The sequence below is a fragment of the Pantherophis guttatus genome, chromosome 7 (genome assembly GCF_059756535.1).
Source record: "Pantherophis guttatus breed Tessera chromosome 7, ASM5975653v1, whole genome shotgun sequence".
NCBI lineage: Eukaryota > Metazoa > Chordata > Lepidosauria > Squamata > Colubridae > Pantherophis > Pantherophis guttatus.
The window spans coordinates 8,863,450-8,883,558 of NC_142069.1; the positions used below are offsets into that span (position 1 = coordinate 8,863,450).

The 20,109-nt window shown below is 42.1% G+C and overlaps 1 protein-coding gene across 1 annotated transcript in view; it reads right to left on the reverse strand.

Annotated features, from left to right (window-relative positions):
- IRAG2 (inositol 1,4,5-triphosphate receptor associated 2) overlaps positions 1–20,109 on the reverse strand; it is a 76,766-nt gene that overhangs the window by 33,652 nt on the left and 23,005 nt on the right. Inside the window, exons 12-23 of the mRNA XM_087873501.1 lie at positions 19,677–19,736; positions 19,504–19,568; positions 19,287–19,389; positions 17,589–17,702; positions 16,210–16,311; positions 14,099–14,262; positions 12,877–12,991; positions 11,542–11,704; positions 7,991–8,052; positions 7,208–7,282; positions 2,289–2,373; positions 932–1,073 (exon numbers count right to left, since the gene is read on the reverse strand). Coding sequence (XP_087729627.1) covers positions 932–1,073; positions 2,289–2,373; positions 7,208–7,282; positions 7,991–8,052; positions 11,542–11,704; positions 12,877–12,991; positions 14,099–14,262; positions 16,210–16,311; positions 17,589–17,702; positions 19,287–19,389; positions 19,504–19,568; positions 19,677–19,736 — 1,250 coding nt within the window. The remainder of the gene's footprint in view (positions 1–931; positions 1,074–2,288; positions 2,374–7,207; positions 7,283–7,990; positions 8,053–11,541; positions 11,705–12,876; positions 12,992–14,098; positions 14,263–16,209; positions 16,312–17,588; positions 17,703–19,286; positions 19,390–19,503; positions 19,569–19,676; positions 19,737–20,109) is intronic.

A 20,109-nucleotide genomic window follows, 5' to 3' on the forward strand; every position in this document is an offset into this window, starting at 1 on the left:
ATATATATATATATATATATATATATATATATATATATATATTATATATATATATATATATATATATATAAATAGCACTTAGACTGATATACCACTTCATAGTGCTTTACAGCCTTCTCTAAGCAGTTTACAGAGTCAGCATTTTGCCCCGAACAATCTGGGCACTCATTTTACCGACCTCGGAAGGATGGAAGGCTGAGTCAACCTTGAGCTGGTCAGGATTGAACTCCTGGCTATGGACAGAGTCAGCCTGCAATACTGGATTCTAACCACTGAGCGGGAGGGAGGGGAAGGAAGGAGGGAGGGAGGAAGGAAGGAAGGAAAATAGCAATAGCACTTAGACTTATATACCACTTTATAGTGCTTTCCGGCCCTTTCTAAGCAGTTTACAGAGTCAGCCTATTGCCCCCAACAATCTGGGTCCTCACTTTACCCACCTCGGAAGGATGGAAGGCTGAGTCAACCTTGAGCCTGGTGAGATTCGAACTGCCAAACTGCAGGCAGCCAGCAGTCAACAGAAGTAGCTTGGGTGGTATGCAATTTAATCAATAAAATTAAGCATTAAAATAGAAGAATTGTTTAAATATATATATAATATATAAAATCAAAAGATGGAGATGGAGTTGTTAATACAGGTGGGGAGGGGGGTTCTTGTGGGATCAACCAGCCCCATGGTTGTGTGGGCCCCGGTGTCCCCCACACAAGTTTATACACTATTATCAATGGTTATGTGGATTTGCTTATCTGAATCATATATAAAAGGGAACAGAAGTCATTAGGATACAATAGATAACTAAGAATCAAATGAGAAGATGCTGGCAATGTAAGAGAAAGATTATCTATTGAGAACTTCAAAATCAAATTGAGCTGCACGTAGCCCTTATCAACCTTGGAAGAGGCAACATTTTAAAAGCTGGGTCTCTGATCTTACTTGTGTTCATCCAATATCATATCCGAGGTGCTTCCATTTCTTAAGCGTTGTTTCCCAAATATCAACAATATTTGAGGATTTCCAACAGTCCCGGGCAGAGAGCTTCTTCGAACCAGTTGCAGAGAATCAAGTGACAATGCTTCTGTTAAAGACACAGAGAAGGAGAGCGTGGCAGGATTAATAATGGGAGGAAGGCCAGAAAATCTGGCTGTCAGCCCTGGAGGCCATCTTTTGCATTGGGCCTTCAGGCCTGCCACGTTTAGTGCTATGGGAAACTGGGAGGGGGGATTGTATGGAGCAGGGGTGATATGTAGTCATAATAACATTCCTTTCTCAGAGGGTCAAGGACAGCTTGCCCTGTGCCTGGATTGGTGTGACTGGGAGGCAGCTCCAGTTGGGACGGTGCATTGATTGGACCATGTGATGGACATTTGGGTGCAGGGGATGGGACTTTTTTGGATGGGAAAAAGCTGGAAGCTTTCAGATTCAGGTTTTCCCAGATGTGCCAATATGACATCTCTAATAAAATGGAACTTTGAGGAACTTGTAGCCTCGGAGTCTTCTTTCATTGGGAGTGTTACTTGGAACCCTGACATTGGCTTTGTTTATCTGGAATCATGCAGATCAAGGGTTGGGATGTCTATTGAGATTTTCAATTAAACCAGGTTATGGTTATCTCATACGTGTTTTTTTTTTTCCCTAAAAGGCATCTGTACTTTCTTGATGTTTTCTTTGAAAAGGTTTTGAGAAATGTTTTCAAAGAAAACACCAAGAAAGTCCAGTTGCCTTTGGGGAAAAAAACATTTCTGGGGACAATTGAATCGGGATACTGCAAAGTACAGTTTGATCCTCCAAGATGTAAGCCATGTGGCCAATTTCAAATAGTTTTTTTTTTGCAATCTGCGAGTTTTACATACAAAAAACTAATTGCTCAATAAAGACATTTCAGTCAGAACCTTTTGAATGGCTGCTGAGCTCCACGGTTTCCAAAAAAAAAAAAAAAAAAAAAAGGATGCCTACTTTAATCTTCATACACAGATGATAGATGCAAATGCTAATCCACAAAAGCATAAATATATACAATAATATTAATGAAAAAGTAGTAACTACAAACTTAATAATAATAAAAGGGATTGGAAGAACCTGGAAAATGATGTTATAGAAGAATTCCCAAACTTTGAGTATGTTGCTTCCGAGTTTTCCACCTTACCCCTTTTCTTTAAAAAAATAATAAATTCAAATTTTGAAAAATTAACACATAGCAACATGCAAATCAGATATAGGTTTCTTCTTCCAGGACTGTATGGTCCTCCTTTTAGCCAATCCATTTGCACCCAAGGCATAGTTTTTAGCTTACCTAGCAGTAAAATATCTTGTGTGGACCAGCACGTGCTCCAAGGCCAGGAGAGTTGGGTTCCTAGTCTTTGATAGCAACAGCTTTCCTATTTAAAGAAGAGGAACTGAAAGTAAGGAGATTTGCCTTCCAGAAGCCAGAATGCAGTTCAACTAATTTACAGAAAGCTCCTTCTACCAGGAAATAAGCATCTAGTTAGATGACTCTTTTTTTGAAATAATTGGGCCCCACTACCTCCATCTTGAAAAACAAAGTACTACAGGTATTCCTTGACTTACAATCATTCGTTTAGTGACCGGTCGAAGTTATAACAGCACTGAAAAAAAGTGACTTATGACCGTTTCCCCCCCTTATGACCATTGCAGCATCTTGTTGTGGCCTGCCAGCGGCCAGGTGATCTGGCAGCAGAGTCGGACAGTGAGGAGGTTGGGGAGGAACATGGGCCAGTCCTGGAGCCTGGGGAAGGTTCTGATGAGGGCTCTGTGTCGGAGGCAGAGAGGGGGCCAGAGCCGTATGCCAGTTATCAGCTGCCTTTGGAGTCAGACATCAGTGAGGCAGACGAACAGCTGGAGCCTGTTCCCAGTGTGCGCATGCGCAGAGTTGCCAGACGAAGGGAACAGCTAAAGAACAAGGGTCGACTTGGGAGTAAGGCCACAGGTGCACGATGAAGGGCCCCTCCCAGAGGGAATAAAAGAGGAGCAAAAAGGGAAGGGAGTTTGCAAGAGACAAATTAGTTCATTCCTGCATTCTTGCCAAGCATTGCATCTGAAAAATATCGGCCTGGCCACTCTCCAAGCCTGATAAAAGTCGGTAATTGTGAACTATCTTGAAAGACTGTGGGAGAGGAAAGACTTTGCTGGAGAGGAATTCACTGTACATTAAATAAAAGGGGTTTATCGGGACGAGGACTCATGTCAGCGTCTCAGCGCTGACACAGAAGAGGGAGATAAGCCTGAACTTTTGCCTGCTAAATCCCTTTGAAGCTCGGTCTCCTTGGAAATGAAGTGTGGGGGGAACATTCCTGTGAACTGACGAGGGAAGAAGTCAGGAGAGTGACTTGGAAGATAGCCAATGAGAAGCAGAGAATTGGGGATCGGAAAGGGAGGGATTGGGGGGCAAAGGTCAGTCCTGACCGCACGAGCCATGATCCGGTTGCTGTACTCGAATAAAGAGAAAATTTCCTTAAAAATTGGCAGTTTGGAAATTCATTTATTTTGAGATAGCATCGAAGTCTGACAACTCGGCTTTGTGCTGCTGGGGAAGCCTAGGCCAGAACATATCTCTGCGGTCATATGATCAAAATTTGGACACTTGGCAACTGGCATCAGGCACCCTGACTGTGTTCACAGCAGTGTGCAAGTGCTAGGACAGCTGTCTGAGGAGATTCTCAGTCATGCAGGTCATAGTTGTCCCAAAGGTGCTTTTTCAAGAGGCAACTGGACTTTCTGTTTTTTCTTTTTCTTTTTCCCTTTGAAGTCGTTTCACTTCTGGGACAGCTGGAACTTCAAACAGTCGAGGAAGAACAATAGTTAATTACAGGGCACTCTCTGTAATTTGTGCCTGGTCATTTATGCCTCAAGTGAACTCTGAGCTGATTTATTCGAAGATCCATTGGTTTGTTTTTTTGGCTGTCTACAGTTGTTGTTTTTGTGGAGTCTACTTCAGCACCACAAGTTCAAAACTTTTTATTTTATTTTATTTTATTTTATTTTATTTTATTTTATTTTATTTTATTTTATTTTATTTTATTTTATTTTATTTTATTTTATTTTATTATTTATTTTATTTTATTTTATTTTATTTTATTTTATTTTATTTTATTTTATTTGTTTGTCAGTCAAGCACATATAAGATAACAGGTAAAAGTATAAACATACTTTTACAAGTACAAACATTTGAATACATGAAAAGAGTAAGAGTAAAAAGGAATATTAGGACAGGGACGGTAGGCACACTGGTGCAATACTCATCCTCTATTGCCTCACAGAGGGGCTAGTTTTTGAACTAAGTCAGCATCGTAGGAACATTATGTATCTACGTAAAAAAAAAGACTTGGAAAAACAATTCGGAACTCTTGATGTTGTACATGTTTGCGGCAGCAAGACTACGTTATGCACAAAAATGGAAGGACATTTTGATTCCCACTGTGGACAAATGTGCCGAGGTGGGGGAAAAAAAATGAAACTTTGATTCAGGGTTTTACTGATTAGATTTTATTTATTTATTTATTCAATTTGTATCCTGCTCTTCTCCTAGTGAACTCAGGGCGGTGCACAGCCAGAAGTAAAACACATACCAATACAAAATTTAAAATTTTTAAAAAGAATTATATGACTTTGGCCCAAAATTTAAAACATTCAAACTAAAACCCATTGACAATTTAAAAGCTAAAAAACTAAAAAAGACTAAAGAAGGGGGGGGGGTCACGCCAGCCCTGCTTGATGGAAAAGAAAAGTTTTTAGGGCACGGCGAAAGACCCGGAGATCCGATATCCTTCGTATCTCCGGGGGCAAATCGTTCCAGAGGGCAGGAGCTGCCACAGATAAGGCCCTCCCCCTGGGGGTCGCCAGCCGACATTGCCTGGCTGACGGCACCCTGAGGAGTCCCTCTCTGTGGGAGCGTACTGGTCGGTGGGAGGCTATCGGCGGCAGGTTTGTAGATAGGTTTGTTGCTATAGAAATGGCTAGTTATAATATTATGGAAAAGTAAAAAAGTTGATGTTTGATGTTGCTGTCTTATTCTATCTACTGCACCAGAGGGAGTTGGAAATCAATGCCTTTTTTTTTTCCTTTTCCCCCTTCTTTCCTACACTTTTCTCCATCCCCTTTCCCTCCCCCTTTGTTCCTTATTATTTGCTCTCGTATTTTCATGTTTTATATTATAAGCTAATAAAGAAAAAGGAACATTATGTACTCCTGGCTGCCAGCTTGGCTGGCTTCAGAAAAGGGACCAGTTCCCTTTTCATGAAAGGGAGTGAAAGTCACAGGAATCAATGGCTATTAGATGACCTCTAATAAAGGTCATCTAATAGCCAAAAGCAAAGGTCGTCTGCTAAGAGATTAGTGGGCTTCTACGTACAGTTTATTTGCTGCTGTGAGAACAGATCACTTGACTAGATCGGCCAGGGCCCTGATCCAGCAGGGCACCGCTTATGTTCTTCTATTATCTTCTTATCAGGTCAGGTAAAAAATGATACCAAAGCATCAGGGGTGGGTTCTACTTACATTTACTACCGGTTCGCAACAGGAACTTGTGAAGCTTCTGCGCATGCGCAGATCGCCTATGACGACATCCGGGGCATTGGGTGGAGCCTCCCACCTGTTTTACTACCGGTTCTTGCGAACCGGTCTGAACCGGGGGCAACCCACCACTGCAAAGCATGTTTGTGCCATGATAAGTGCATGGAAAAATAGGTTCTAAGATGGGGCGGGGATGGTAAATCCAGAAATAGCAAGTGTTTAGACCAGCGATGAAATCCTCTGAAGTCTGCTACCTATTCTGTAAGTCTGCTACTGAGCGCACGCTTTGCGCGCACATGCACGCCTGAGGCGCACCCGCTCAGCGCTAAAAAAGGTACATTTTGAAGCCTTCCGAGTCTGCAAAGGTAAGTAGAACAGCGAAGGGGGGGGGATCCACTGTGCCACGCAGATTAGCTAGATTAGCTAGAAAGCAGGAAATCTGACAATTCTAGCTAATATAAATCGCACGTCACAGCTGATCGCCACCCAGCTGATCATTGGAAATATCGGTTCGCCCGAATCAGTAGCATTTTTTTATTACTGGCTCAGGAGAACCGGTCCAAACTAGTAGCATTTCACCCCTGGCTTAGACCTATATATGTACCGCTTCACAGTGCTTTTCTAGCCCTCTCTAAGCGGTTTACAGAATCAGCATCTTGCCCCCAACAATCTGGGTCCTTATTTTACTGACCTTGGAAGGCTGAGTCAACCTTGAGCAGGTCAGGATCGAACTCCTGGAATGAGCAGTGTGTTAGCCTGCAGTACTGAATTCTAACCACTGAGTCACCAGGGCTCATAAAAATGCTCATAAACAGCAAATTTGTTTATACAATTTCTCATCTCAGGTCAACTGATAATATTTAAAAATTAAAGAGTTTAGTCAGGATTACAGTGCTTTCATAGATGAGATTTGTCACCACGTATAATTAAACAGAATATAGTATAATCTGGAATCTTTGTCTGAACTCCAGTTCTGGCTAATTGCAGAAAAATCAACACCTCCTCTGAAAGTAACCTTGATTTAGGATCAAAAGAGCTAACCAATGTTTTGTTCATGGTATAAAAGGTAAAGGTAAAGGTTCCCCTCGCACATATGTGCTAGTTGTTCCTGACTCTAGGGGGTGGTGCTCATCTCCGTTTCAAAGCCGAAGAGCCAGCACTGTCCAAAGACGTCTCCGTGGTCATGTGGCCGGCATGACTAAACACCAAAGGCACACGGAATGCTGTTACCTTCCCACCAAAGGTGGTCCCTATTTTTCTACTTGCATTTTTTACGTGCTTTCGAAGTGCTAGGTTGGCAGAAGCTGGGACAAGTCACGGGAGCTCACCCCGTTACGCGGCACTAGGGACTGAACCGCTGAACTGCCGACCTTTCAGTTGACAAGCTCAGCGTCTTAGCCACTGAGCCATCTATAGAGATTCTCAATTGTGCAGGTCAGGGTGCTTTTCCAGAAGACAACTGGACTTTCTTTGGTTTTTTTTGTTTGTTTGAAAATGTTTTGCTTCTCATCCAAAAATGAGTTGCCTTTTAGAAAAACACCTTATTCGTATCTAGGGACATTCAGTTCTTTATTATCTCTGCTCACTCAACTTTACAAGCAAGAAAGTTGCGGATGATCAGTTCCTTTTCAAGTTCTCTTCCAACCTACTTCCAACCTATTTCCAAAACTTGTCTGCGCTTACCTTCTCTTCTGTTCTTATCTCTTCATTGACGTTAGAGCAGGACGAAGGTCTGTCATCACGATCAAACGCACACCTCTGTTTTAACAGAACGTTAACATGCTGGTCAGTTGAAAGAAAAGTCAGTTTACCAAGAAAACCTAGCTCTATTTTGGAAGCATAGCTGCCATCTAAGAGGACACAGTGCTAAAATGCCCGAAGCAAAGAAGAAATATGAATTTGTTTCCTGCAGAGGGAGTATAAAAACATCTTTTTCAAGAACCAAAAAGGCTGAATACATGTTTTGTGTGCCAAAGGCCTTAAATGCAACCTGCTTCTCAGTTTTAGGCAGTGGTGGGATTCAACTGGTTCGCATCACTTCGGCCGAACCGGTTGTTAAATTGCTGGCTGAAGAGGTTGTAGAAAAATTGCTCTTAAAAGTTAAAAAAAAAAAAAAAGTTGGCCACGTCTACCCAATCACATTACCCCCACCAAGCCACGCACACAGAACTGATAGTAACAAATTTTACATTTCACCACTGCAATGGAGGCTTTTTACAGCTTCCTCTACGGCAGCTTACCCATCTTGGGAGTTTGTATTGGAACACAATCCTCCTAATTCCCAGCTTGTGTGGCTAGGAAGCATGGGAGCAGTAGTCCAACGCATGCCTCAGGCTTTGCTGGCCATCCAGTGCAATGTGGGTATTGTCACTGGAGGACGCTGGGAAATCTGGGCATCTCAGTTCTACCCAGTAACCAAAATAAACAGTTAAATGCATCGTTAAATAAATAAATAGAAAGCCCTACCTGACAAAGTACACCACAGAACAGTCTTCTTAAATACTTCTCCTTGAGTGGCTCCAGAGCAGCTACGAATCAAGGCATTAGACAACAGCTGGTGAGTACCTGTAAACCAGGGTCTCCGATCTTGGCAACTTAAAGTGGACTTAAAGTGCACAAGTCTTAAAGTTGCCAAGGTTGGAGATCTCTGCTGTAAACTAAAGCTTTCCCATTCTCATCTAACAAAAATATATTAAATAAACGAATACTCCAGATAAGGAAGCCTCTGTCTAATAGAGGTAGTCCTCAACGTATGACCACAATTGAGCCTGAAATGTATGCTGCCAAGTGAGTTTTGCCCCATTTTATGACATTTCTTGCCACTTTTCTTTTTTAATTTTTAAAATTGATTTTCTATTAAAATACATTTCTTAGCGCTTAATAGACATCGTGTTGTCTGAATATTTAGTCCGCTTAACAATACAAATTTACATTCTTAATCTCCATCCCTCCATCCCTCCATCTCCATCCCTCTTTTTCCAACCATTGGTAAAATAACTTCCATGTTTGATAATATTCTACATCTTTTTTCTATTTAATTTTCAATGTCAATCTATCAATTTCTGCACAATCTTCCTGACTATCTCTTCATCTGGCGGTATATCTTCATTCTCCCAGTATTGTGCGAATATAATCCCCGCTGCTGTTAAAACATGCAATATTAAATACATACATATTTTTTTTCTGATATTATACCTAATAAAAGCAGTTCAGGTTTAAAATCTACAGTAGTGGCCAAAATTGTGGAAAACTTTTTGGGAAAAGTGTATTTTCTAAAAATAGCTAATAACACCACTTTTTTGGGGGAGTAGTACCATAAAATTATATATCAATGGAAAGATAATTTAATACAGAATGTAATGCAACGACTTTTATGAAGGATTTGCTACTAGAATAGCAGTTACAGGATAAAGAAGAAAAGTGAAACACGTAGAAAAAAACGAGATATACAAAAATTATCACCATAGAAAAACCAAAATATACAATATACGGCCAATATATAATTTTGGCCACTACTATATATACCAGTGATGGCTAAACTTTTCCGAACTGAGTGCCCAAAGCTCATGAGAATGCATGTGAATGCCTGCATGTGCCCAAACTCCAAAATCAATGCGTGCATGGCCCCCGTTGATCCCCCCCACGCATGCTTGTGTGGCCCCCCACACATGCCCCCTGCCCCCCCATGCATGGCCCCCTCGCATGCCCCCTGCCCCCTGGCCATGCGCACACACACACCCTCACATATCTGCATGCGTGGCAGAGACCCGAAGACCAGCTGTCCAGAGGGAGGTGTGAGCACATGTATGGCAGAGCTGAACTGGGGTGACGGCTCGCGTGTCCACAGAGACGGCACTGCGTGCCATCACAAGTATATACCACCACACTTGCTCTAAACTCTGTCGATCAATAGCCATTGACGGACCTACTGCAAGGCCCCAGTTTCCACAGGAAAAGTTTTTCCAATTATAGTTTTTGAGGAACAAAAAGAAAGAGAAATTGTCTTCACACCTTTCTTGTTTTGGAGCCCTGCTCTGGACCACACCATGAACCTGAAGCAATGTCACAACCTCTGCTCTTACACAAGTGTGAGTCATCTCTAGAAATCACAGAGCGAGATGGGACTATATAAGCCATCGTGACTCACCCCAGCTCAGCATAGGGAAGATAATCTTTCATCTATTAAGAATCATAGTGCAGGTAGTCGACTTACAACGATTCGTTTAGTGACCGTTTGAAGTTACAATGGACGTGAAAAAAGTGATTTGTGGCTATTTTTTCACACTTACAACTGTTGCATCTTCCCCATGGTCATGTGATCAAAATTCAGATGCTTGGCCACTAGCTCACATTTATGACGGTGGCACTTTCTCGGGGTCACGTGATCCTCTTTTGCGACCTTCTGACAAGCAAAATCAACGGGGAAGCCAGATTCACTTAACAACCGGGTTACTAACTTGACAATTGCCATGATTCACTTAACAACTGTGGCAAGAAAGGTTGTAAAATGGGGCGAAGCCCACTTAACAAATGTCTTGCTTAAGCAACATAAACTTTTGGGCTCAATTGTGGTCGTTGGGGGCTATATGTAGAGTGATGCTGGATGAAGCTAAAGCCTTCGAGACCAACATCTTAACCCCCTCGGAGGTCCCAGAGAACCCACAAGTTAGATGTACCATTAGGTCTTTCTCCCTCTCCAACTCTTTGCTCTCCGATCTAAAAGAATAGCAATAGCCCTTAGACTTATATACCGCTTCACAGTGCTTTACAGCCCACTCTAAGTGGTTTACAGAGTCAGCATATTGCCCCCAATAATCTGGGTCCTCATTTTACCCAGCTCGGAAGGATGGAAGGCTGAACCTTGAGCCTGGTGAGATTCGAACTGCCAAACTGCATGCAGCCGGCAGTCAGCAGAAGTAGCTTGCGGTACTGCACTCTAACCACTGCGCCACCATGGCTCATACCGCTAGTCCGTAACGTACGAGCACGTTGGGGACCAGAATTTTTGTGCCTAAGCAAGACCGTTGTAAAGTGATTCGTGCCCAGTTTTACAACCTGTCTTGTCACGGTGTTATGCGAATCACAGCAGCAAATCACCCCAGCTGTTAAGCAAATCCAGCTTCCTCCACTGACTTTGCTCATCAGAAACCGGCTGGAAAGATCACTGATGGGGATCATATCACCCCAGGATGTTCCAATTGTTGCAAATACATGCCAATTGCCAAGCACCTGAATTTTGATCACACGAATGTGGGAGGGTGCCGTAATGGTCACAAGTGTGAGAACCGGTTGCAAGTCACTTTTTTTCCAGTGCCATTGCCACTTTGGACAGTCGCAGAACAAATGGCTTTAAGTGTGTAATAGCTATCATGGCAGAATCTCCAACCAATGATATTGGGAAATGGCTGACCGATAGATACAGATTAACAGAGTTGGAAGGGACTTTGTAGATCATCTAGTCCACCCCACCCCCCACACCAAGCAGGAGACCCTACACCATTTCTAACAGATGGCAGTCCAGTCTCTTCTTGAAAGCTTCCAGTGATGAAGCTCCCACAACTTCTGAAGGCAACCTCTGTTCCATTGGTTGATTGTTCTCACTGTCAGAAAATTTCTCCTCATTTCCAGGTTGAATCTCTCCTTGTTCAGTTTCCATCCATTATTCGTTGTCTGGCCTTCAGGTGCTTTGGAAAATAGCTTGACCTCCTCCTCTCTGTGGCAGCCCCTCAAATATTGGAAGACTGCTATCATGTCTCCCCTAATCCTTCTCTTCACTAGACCAGCCATGCCCAGTTCCTGCAACCCTTCATCGTATGTTTTAGCCTCCAGTTCCCTAATCATCCTGGTTGCTCTTTTTTGCACTCTTTCTAGAATCTCAATATCTTTTTTATAGTGTGGTGACCAAAATTACATGCAGTATTCTAGGTGTGGTTTTACTAAGGCTTTATAGCTCCCCAAGACGAATGCAGGTTGTAACCTAAAAGGACAGAGGGTCCAAAGAGCTGAGAGATACTTACTACTTTGTTCCTTAATTTGCCGTTCCAGCTGTTGGCAAGTCCGCGTTAAATCTGTATTTCTATCCCGGAGGCTTCCTTGCTCGGCAACACTTTCTTCTAGCTTCTTCTGTAAAGACCCTACTTCCTCGTGGGCAGCGTGAAAGTCACTCTCGCGATCCTTAACCTTAAAGAAAGCAGCAATGGCAGGTCAACACAAGTTTCCGGCATCAAATGCTGCAAAATGTGCTCTGTTTTAAAGCCCCTTTGAGCAGCTTCAAAAAAGAGACCAAAAACACATTTCTTCTCTTTCCGGAAGCCATGAACTCTTCGTGCTTCTGCATTTTTGAGGGACAGGTTCTGCTTGTTGGTGTGCACCAAGCGTTGTTTTCCTGTGCAGAACACAAGAAGTTGTCACCCGCCTCCCCTGCCCCCCCCAGCTTAGCTTTGACTTCCTCCGCAATCACATTTCTGCAAGTTCCAGATGAGCAACACCAGTTCTGCTTTTGTTAAACCAAGCGGCCTACAGCTGGCCACTGTAAAGCTCTTTCTCCCCAATATTTTACAGAAGGAAACTGAGCCTCCGTGGGGAAGACAGCCTCGACATACCAAAAGGAATAATGCAAGCAGTCACTTCACCAGGATTGCACCTTAAAACTTTATAATAATCAACATTTCAAAGCAGCTCAGCAGCTGGAAGAAGAGAAGAGAAGAGAAGAGAAGAGAAGAGAAGAGAAGAGAAGAGAAGAGAAGAGAAGAGAAGAGAAGAGAAGAGAAGAGAAGAGAATATATGGAGTGGAGTGGGAGAGGAGAGAAGAGAATATATGGAGTGGAGTGGGAGAGGAAAGGAGAGGAGGAGAACAGAACAGAACAAAAGAAAACAAAAGAAAACAAAACAATGAAAAACCTCTGTAGCTTGACTTACGACTACAGTTAAGCCCAACATTTCTGTTGCTAAGCAAGACAGTTGTTAAATGAGTTTTGCTCCATTTTACGACCTTTCTTGCCACCATTGTTAAGTAAATCACTGCATTGATTAATTCATTTAATTTGACTTCCCCCTTGACTTTGTTTGTCAGAAGGTCGCCTGGGATCACATGACCCTAGGACACTGCAAACTGTCATAAATATGAGCCAGTTTGCAAGATTCCAAATTTTTGATCACGTGACCATGGGGATGCTGTAATGGTTGTGAGTGAGAAAAACAATCCTAAATCAATAGGGCACACAGGATTCATGGATGCACTGAATGTCTGGGTCAGACAGCTCACACTACTTCACACTTTGGCATCTCCAATGATTGTTCCATTTTTTAAAAATAAATTAAAGACATAAAAAGTACAATGTAGGAACACCTACCCTCTTCCCAGCTTCCTCTAATTGGTCAGTTAGCTCTTGCAGTTTCAATCTTAAAACGTCTACTTCTGCCAAAGCATCTTCTTTGAGCTGTTTGGTGGACTGGATCTCGTGCTGTCTGTTAAGATATTAAGCAAAACACCAAAAACAACGTACAGCAATGTTATTATAAAAGTTTTTTTAAATTTTTATTTCTCATAAACATATTTAAATGTGCAATCTCTTGTCCATTATTAATCATACGTATTACCTTTTTAACTTTTGAATTGGTTCATTCTTCATCCTAAAAAAATTAGGGTATCCTCGGGGTTCCTCTTCTATCATTCCATCTCCCTTATTTTAGAACAACCCTTCCTCTCCTTCTCCCCTCTTTCCCTTCCCTCCCTTCTTCTACCCTTTTCTACTTTCTTCTTTCCTCCTCTCCTTCCCCTTCCTTTCCCCCACTCCTCCCCTCTTCCTCCCTTTCTAACCCTCTCTTCTATTCTTATTTCCCCTCCCTTTCTTCCTCTCCTTTACCCTTTCTTCTGTCCCTCTCTCTCCTTTCCTTTCCTCTCTTCTCTTCTCCTCTCCTATCTATCCCTCTTACTCGTCTCTCCATTCCCTCTCCATTGTTGTATTTATTTTCAATTCAACATATTTTCAAAATGGTATTCCAGCAACCCCGGTTTTCTATTTACATACATTTCCCTTTCAGTTTCTTTTCTATTTTGTACAGCAATGTTATTTGAAGCTGGATTACTCTTTCCAAGTTTGCAAGTGATTCTCTGTAAGGGCAACTTGCGATTCCTGTAAGTCCTTGACTTACAACAGAATAAGTTGACCTCCCGTCTTCTTTGTGGCAGCCCCTGAGATAGTGAACTGTTTTCATTAAACTAGACATACCCAATTCTTAAAAGTTGGCAAAGTTAGACACCCCTGGTATAGGTGAGGGACTTGACTTCAACTCCCAGAATTCCCCAGCCAACATGCTGGCAGGGGAATTCTGGGAGGAGAAGTCCACAAGTCTTAAGGTTGCCAAAATTGGATATCCTTGACCTACACCCTCTTACCTCCTACAGAAATGTATCATGTGGGTATTGTGGGCTACCAATCCTCTTTGGGTTTAGCCTTATGGAGATGTTATCACATGGCAACCCAAACTGAGTGTGTTATCCACTGAACTGTAAGGAATTTGCAACTGAATAGATACAGAAACCATACAGCCTATACAATGAAGGAGAACCACCTGGACAAAAGCGTTTTCTTTAAATGTAGCTGTTCTGTTCTCATCCTCCGCATGTTTCCTGCCATTTTAACGAGCTCCTTATCCAGGGATTCCTTCTGAGCTTCCAAAAAATTTAGTTTCTGAAGCCATTGGGTTCTTTTATTCTGCAGAGTTTTCTTAAGGTCCTGTGTGGATGTCAACATAAGTATCTTTAGAGCATAGCGATCTCTTGGTTGAATTAAGCTCACAACTCTACCATCTTGCATTCCACATCCATCACACACACATATAAAACACCACGTGCTTACAGGCTGCTTGGGGACTTGGACAACTTTGGAGGTGGGGGTTTAGGGGTGGGGTATAGTTTTAATCAGGAGCCAACTTCATGAGGCTACACTACACTACACCATGGTTCTTTCTTTTCCAAGAAATACAGAAGAGTAGCTAAGGAGCCCTAGTGGTGTAATGGTTAAAAGCAATATTGAAGCCTAACGCTGGCCACAGATTGGAGTTCGATCCTGACCGGCTCAAGGTTGACTCAACTTTCTCTCCTTCCAAGGTTGGTACAATGAGGACCCAGATTGTAAACCACCCAGAGTGCGCTGTAAAGCACTATGGAGTAGTATATAAATCTACTGTTATGTTGGAGTGGGGATTATCTTCAATTGCACTCATATTATTGCTCCTTGCTATTGTCCGTTCGATAAGGCAACACCAGTGTTTTTGTTATAAACTAAAATCACCTTAACAAAAATCAATATTTTTGTTCATATTCCGGGACCCAAATAAAGCCTGATTGTTTGGTTCACACAACAAGCGAAGACAAGGTTATCATAGGGTTAGGGCAGGGGTAGGATCTTACTGGTTTAACAACCGGTTCGCTGAGTTTGTAGAAAATCGAACTTCCGGGTTGCTGAGAGCAAGGAAAACAGCTGAGGAGCGGCAATACACTCTCCTGCCCCAATCAGCTGGGTTTTGGAAGCAGAAATATAGGTGAGTATAATGCAGGGGCAGAGGGGTGGGCCCATTTCATAGAATGAGAGAACTGGTTTGCTCACGGCTGAAAGTTGGAGCTAACGGTTCCCACGAACCGGTGCGAACCGGTAGAAATTCACCACTGGGTTAGGGTTATCATAGTACGGTTCTACTAGGATTGCAATTATGACCAGGATTCTACCAGAAACTGTCCCATTCTATTTCACTAAGGGGATTTATGGACCATCAAGGCTTTCTCTCCTCAGATCCTTAAAAGTGCTTTGGTGGAATCCTGACTATAACTATAAACCATGGAAGTGATCCTGCTGCTTCAGAAATTCTGAGAACAAGGAGGAAGAATCAATGCTAGATGCCAAGCTGCTGTAGGCCCTCCTGTTAACAGAAACCCCCACAACCAGTTCGGGCCGGTTTGGGCGAACTGGTAGTTACATTGCTGGCTGGCCCCGCCCCTTCCTGCCCCGCCCCTTGTAGGAATCCCCTTGCGCCCCATTTTGGCTCCCAAGCAAGTGCACGGAGGCCTCCTAGGTCCAAAACTGGACGTGGGGGCCAGTGCCCCCCCGCAGCCCATTTTTGCTCCCAGGCAGCTTCAGGGAGGCTTCCTAGGCCCGTTTACACTTCCCAGGTGGCTTCAGGGCGGCCTCCTAGGCCCGTTTTTGCTCCCAGGGAGGTACAGGAGGCCGAGTGCTGCCTGTCACACCCCCGGCCACGGCCACCATGGCCATGCCCACCCATTCAGTCATTATTTGAATCCCACCACTGCCCACATTAGCACCTCCAGAAAGGAAAAATAGAGAAAATAATCTAAAAACAGATTGGAGCCTTGGCAGTTGAAAGGAACATCTTTCAATTCTGTCTTTGCCTATTTTCTCTGATCTACTGAGAAGGAGCTGCAAATGGTAGCCATCAGGCTACCAATCCCCTTAGAGGACCCAAAGTTGTGAGGCAAAAATATTTACCACAGAATCCCAGATATAAAACGTTCTGATAGCTGCAACTGCACGTTTGCTGGGAATTCATATTCCAATACATTTGAAGGGTGCCAGATTAATGAAAGTTGAGCCAATGCTTACAAGGGAAGTTATCATCGGGGAAGATAACCTAAGAGCATGCTTGCCTGCCATTCAAGGGTTATTTACCACCAAGGTCTTCTGATAAGTTTCTTGCAGATCCAATTCACAGTCTGTTGGGTTCAGCAAAGGTAGCCCTGCTAAATCTTCAACTTGAGAAAGTTCTTCTCGCTGCAAAGAAAGAGTGAGATCATTGTTTATATTTGAGAACGTGGGAAACATCTGAAGGTATCATAAAAGAGTCATTGGACTGAAAGGGGTCCTGGACCTTGGGGTAAAAGTTGTCTTTATACACCCCTGCTTTGAGTTGGGAATAGCACATTTTTTGGTTGTTGTCGTGTCTGTCTCTTCACAACGCCATGGATCACAGCACACCAAACCCCCGTCTTCCACATGGAGTCTTCATTTACTTATTCTGGTGTTATGTCTCCAATCCAAAGAACAAACAATACAGAGTAATATGAAACTGTAAAGCAATTGTAGGATTTGAGTCATTTGAACCCATTGTTCTCTTTTCTGTTATCTGTCTGTCCCCACTATGCTTTTTCAAGACAGAACGTAGGATACAACAGGTATAGCTGAGATTATTTTAGATTATTTTGGTAGTTATTTTAGATGTTTTTTCTACTACACTTCAGCTTGCAAAACAAACAACAAATATTTTTAAAGAAATGCATTCAGGTACCTGAGAGAACAATAACAAAAGAACTTTAATATTTAAAAGCAGAAGAATAAGGATGTATTCAGCAGGCCACTCTGGAGGGGGAATTCTATAATGTTATCAGCACCCCAGTATTACCTTAATGGAATGGAATGGAAAGGACTTAATGGAATGGAATGGAATGGTGTTTTGTTTTGTTTTGTTTTGTTTTGTTTTGTTTTGTTTTGTTTTGTTTTGTTTTGGGATGGAACGGAATAGAATATGGAATGGAATGGAATGGAATGGAATGGATTGAATGTAATATAATGGGATGGAATGGAATGGAATGGAATGGAATAGAAAATGGAATGGAATGGAAAGGATTTAATGGAATGGAATGGAATGGAATAGAATGGAACGGAATGGAAAGGATTTAATGTAATGTAATGTAATGTAATGTAATGTAATGGAATGGAATGGAATGGAATGGAATGGAACGGAATCGAATAGAATGGAACGGAATATGGAACGGAATGGAAAGGATGTAATGGAATGGAATGGAATGGAATATGGAAAGGAATGGAATGGCTGGAACTCTTAGAACAGAATATTTATATGCTATATTTTCTTTTATAATCTGGACACAACTAGCAGTATTGATAAGTGAGAAGAACCTAGATGTTGTGTTACCCAAATGGGAGGAAAGGCAGCAAAAAAAAAAAAATCTTGTTGGATTTAGCAAACATTTAAACCAAGTTTTTTCAAGTCTGGTTTTTCTCATTATCCTCATCCACAATGTTCCATTTACCAGGTTTAAAACGGTGGCCTTGAACTTTTCTCCTACTCGCTCTGGCCCTTCAAGAAGCAGTAAAACTTCTCTGTCCAGTGATTCATCAAGCGCTGTCCACTCAATTCCAGGGATCTTAACGAGAAAAAGTAATTTGAAAAAGTCACATTATACTCCTGAGCTGGAACATGGCCTATACACTACACTGAACATTTGCTTCTCAGTTAAGCTGAAAAAAAGCAGAAAAGATCTTAGAAGCTACTCATGCACTTCAAAGAAACTTTCCTCAAACTTGTTTCTTGCACTATTCCTAATGTGTCTCGGATGTTATGAAAGCTCTAAAGGTCTAACAGTGGGATAAGTAGAGATAGTCCTTGACTTATGGCCAAAATTGAGCCCAAAATTTCTGATGCTAAGTGAGACATTTCTTAAGTGAGTTTTGCCCCATTTTATGACCTTTCTTGCCACAATTGTTAAGCAAATCACTGCAGTTGTTAAGTTAGTGACACGGTTGTGAAGTTGTGAATCTGGCTTTCCCCCACTGACTTTGCCGGAAATCGCAAAAGCTGATCACCTGACCCCAGGACACTGTAACTATCATAAATATGGATCAGTTGCCGAGCGCCTGAATTTTGAATCACGTAACCGTGGGGATGTTGAAATGGTTGTAAGTGTGAAGAACAGTCATAAGTCACTTTTTCCAGTGCTGTTGTGTCAACTTTGAACAGTCACTAAATGGACGGTTGTAAGTCAAGGACTTCTGTGTACAACACAGAAGCATAGATCAAGATTCTTTCCTTCCCCCTAGGGATCCCACGCCTGGATTAGCCATGGGAGTTAAAAATTCTCACAACAAGTGCTCCTAAGAATTTTATATCATTTAATCTTCTCATCCTTTGAAAGACACTTTGTGTCACTCACTCTGTCAAGGACCTTGGAGTACTCATTTCAAAAGATCTAAGCCCCAGAGCTCACTATAACAGCATTGCCAAAAAGGCATTAAGAGTTGTTAACCTAATCTTGTGAAGCTTCTTCTCCGGTAATATTATAGTGCAAACTAGGGCATATAAAACCTTTGCTAGACCAATTCTCGAATACAGCTCGTCTGTCTGGAACCCGCACTGTATATCGGACATTAATACAATTGAGCAAGTCCAGACATATTTCACAAGAAGAGTCCTCCATTCCTCTGCTCGCAACAGAATACCTTATGCCACCAGACTTGAAAGTTTGGGCTTAGACAACTTAGAACTATGCAGCCTACGGTCTGACCTAAGCGTAGTACAAAAAATTGTTTGCTACAACGTCCTACCTGTCAATGACTACTTCAGCTTCAACCGCAATAATACACGAGCACACAATAGATACAAACTTACGGTAAACCGCTCCAAACTCGATTGCAGGAAATATGACTTCAGCAACAGAGTGGGCAATGCCTGGAACTCACTACACCTGACTCTGTTGTTACATCCTCAAACCCCCAAAACTTTAACCTTAAACTGTCTACCGTGGACCTCACCCCATTCCTAAGAGGTCCGTAAGGGGGCGTGCATAAACGCACCAGCGTGCCTACCGTCCCTGTCCTACTGTCCCCATTTATTCGTACTCATTTATTATGTATCTACTTATACCTGTTTATATGTTATGTTTATACTTATACTTGTTTTCTCATACATGCTTGACAAACTAAATAAATGAATTAAAATAAACATTTCTGACCTCTGATGGTTCCTGGGCTAGTTCCAGTTCACAGTGCAGTGAATTGGTTGCTTCCAGGAAGCTGCTGTTGAACTTGTAGATTAAGGGGAAGTTGATACCATTCCTAGCAAAAATATATATATATACACATATGGACATTTAAAAAGTTCAAAGATTTTGAGCTCAGAAACACCATTACAATCTGCATCTTTTTTTCTTGGCTTCCCAAAATACTCACGAGATCAGTTCTTGCTGCATCTGCTGAACGTTGTTCAACAATTTATTTTTCTCTACACGCAGAGTCTACAGTTGGGAATAAAAAAAAAACCTGTTTAGAACAGGTCCTATAACCAAGAAACAAGCAAGCCTTTACCTTCTTCTCATTTCCCCCAAAAAGTATCGTAACGTTACCTCTATCACCGACGTGTATTCCTTCAAGGCAGACTTTAGTTCTTGTAGATCCTGCTCCTTCTGCAATGATCGAAGAGGAAGAGTGAAGTAGTTACACCAGGTTGTGTCTTCACTAACCACGCTTTAATAAATAAACAAATCCCTAATTGGCTTTACCCAGTACACCAAACTTATGATTTCTAAACTACGATTAAGCCCCACACAGGCTTATTTATTTAGATGTCCCATTTCTAAACTACCTATTTCCCTCAAAGGAGGACTCTTTAGCATAATGTGTAAACTCAAAGTAAGAATAACTACACTGCATCTGGTCCGTATAAAAGTAGCCCTGACTTGTAACAGTTCATTTAGTGACCAAACCCGGCATTGGAAAAACTGACTTATGACCATGTTTCACATTTATGACTGTTGTAATATCCCCATGATCACATGA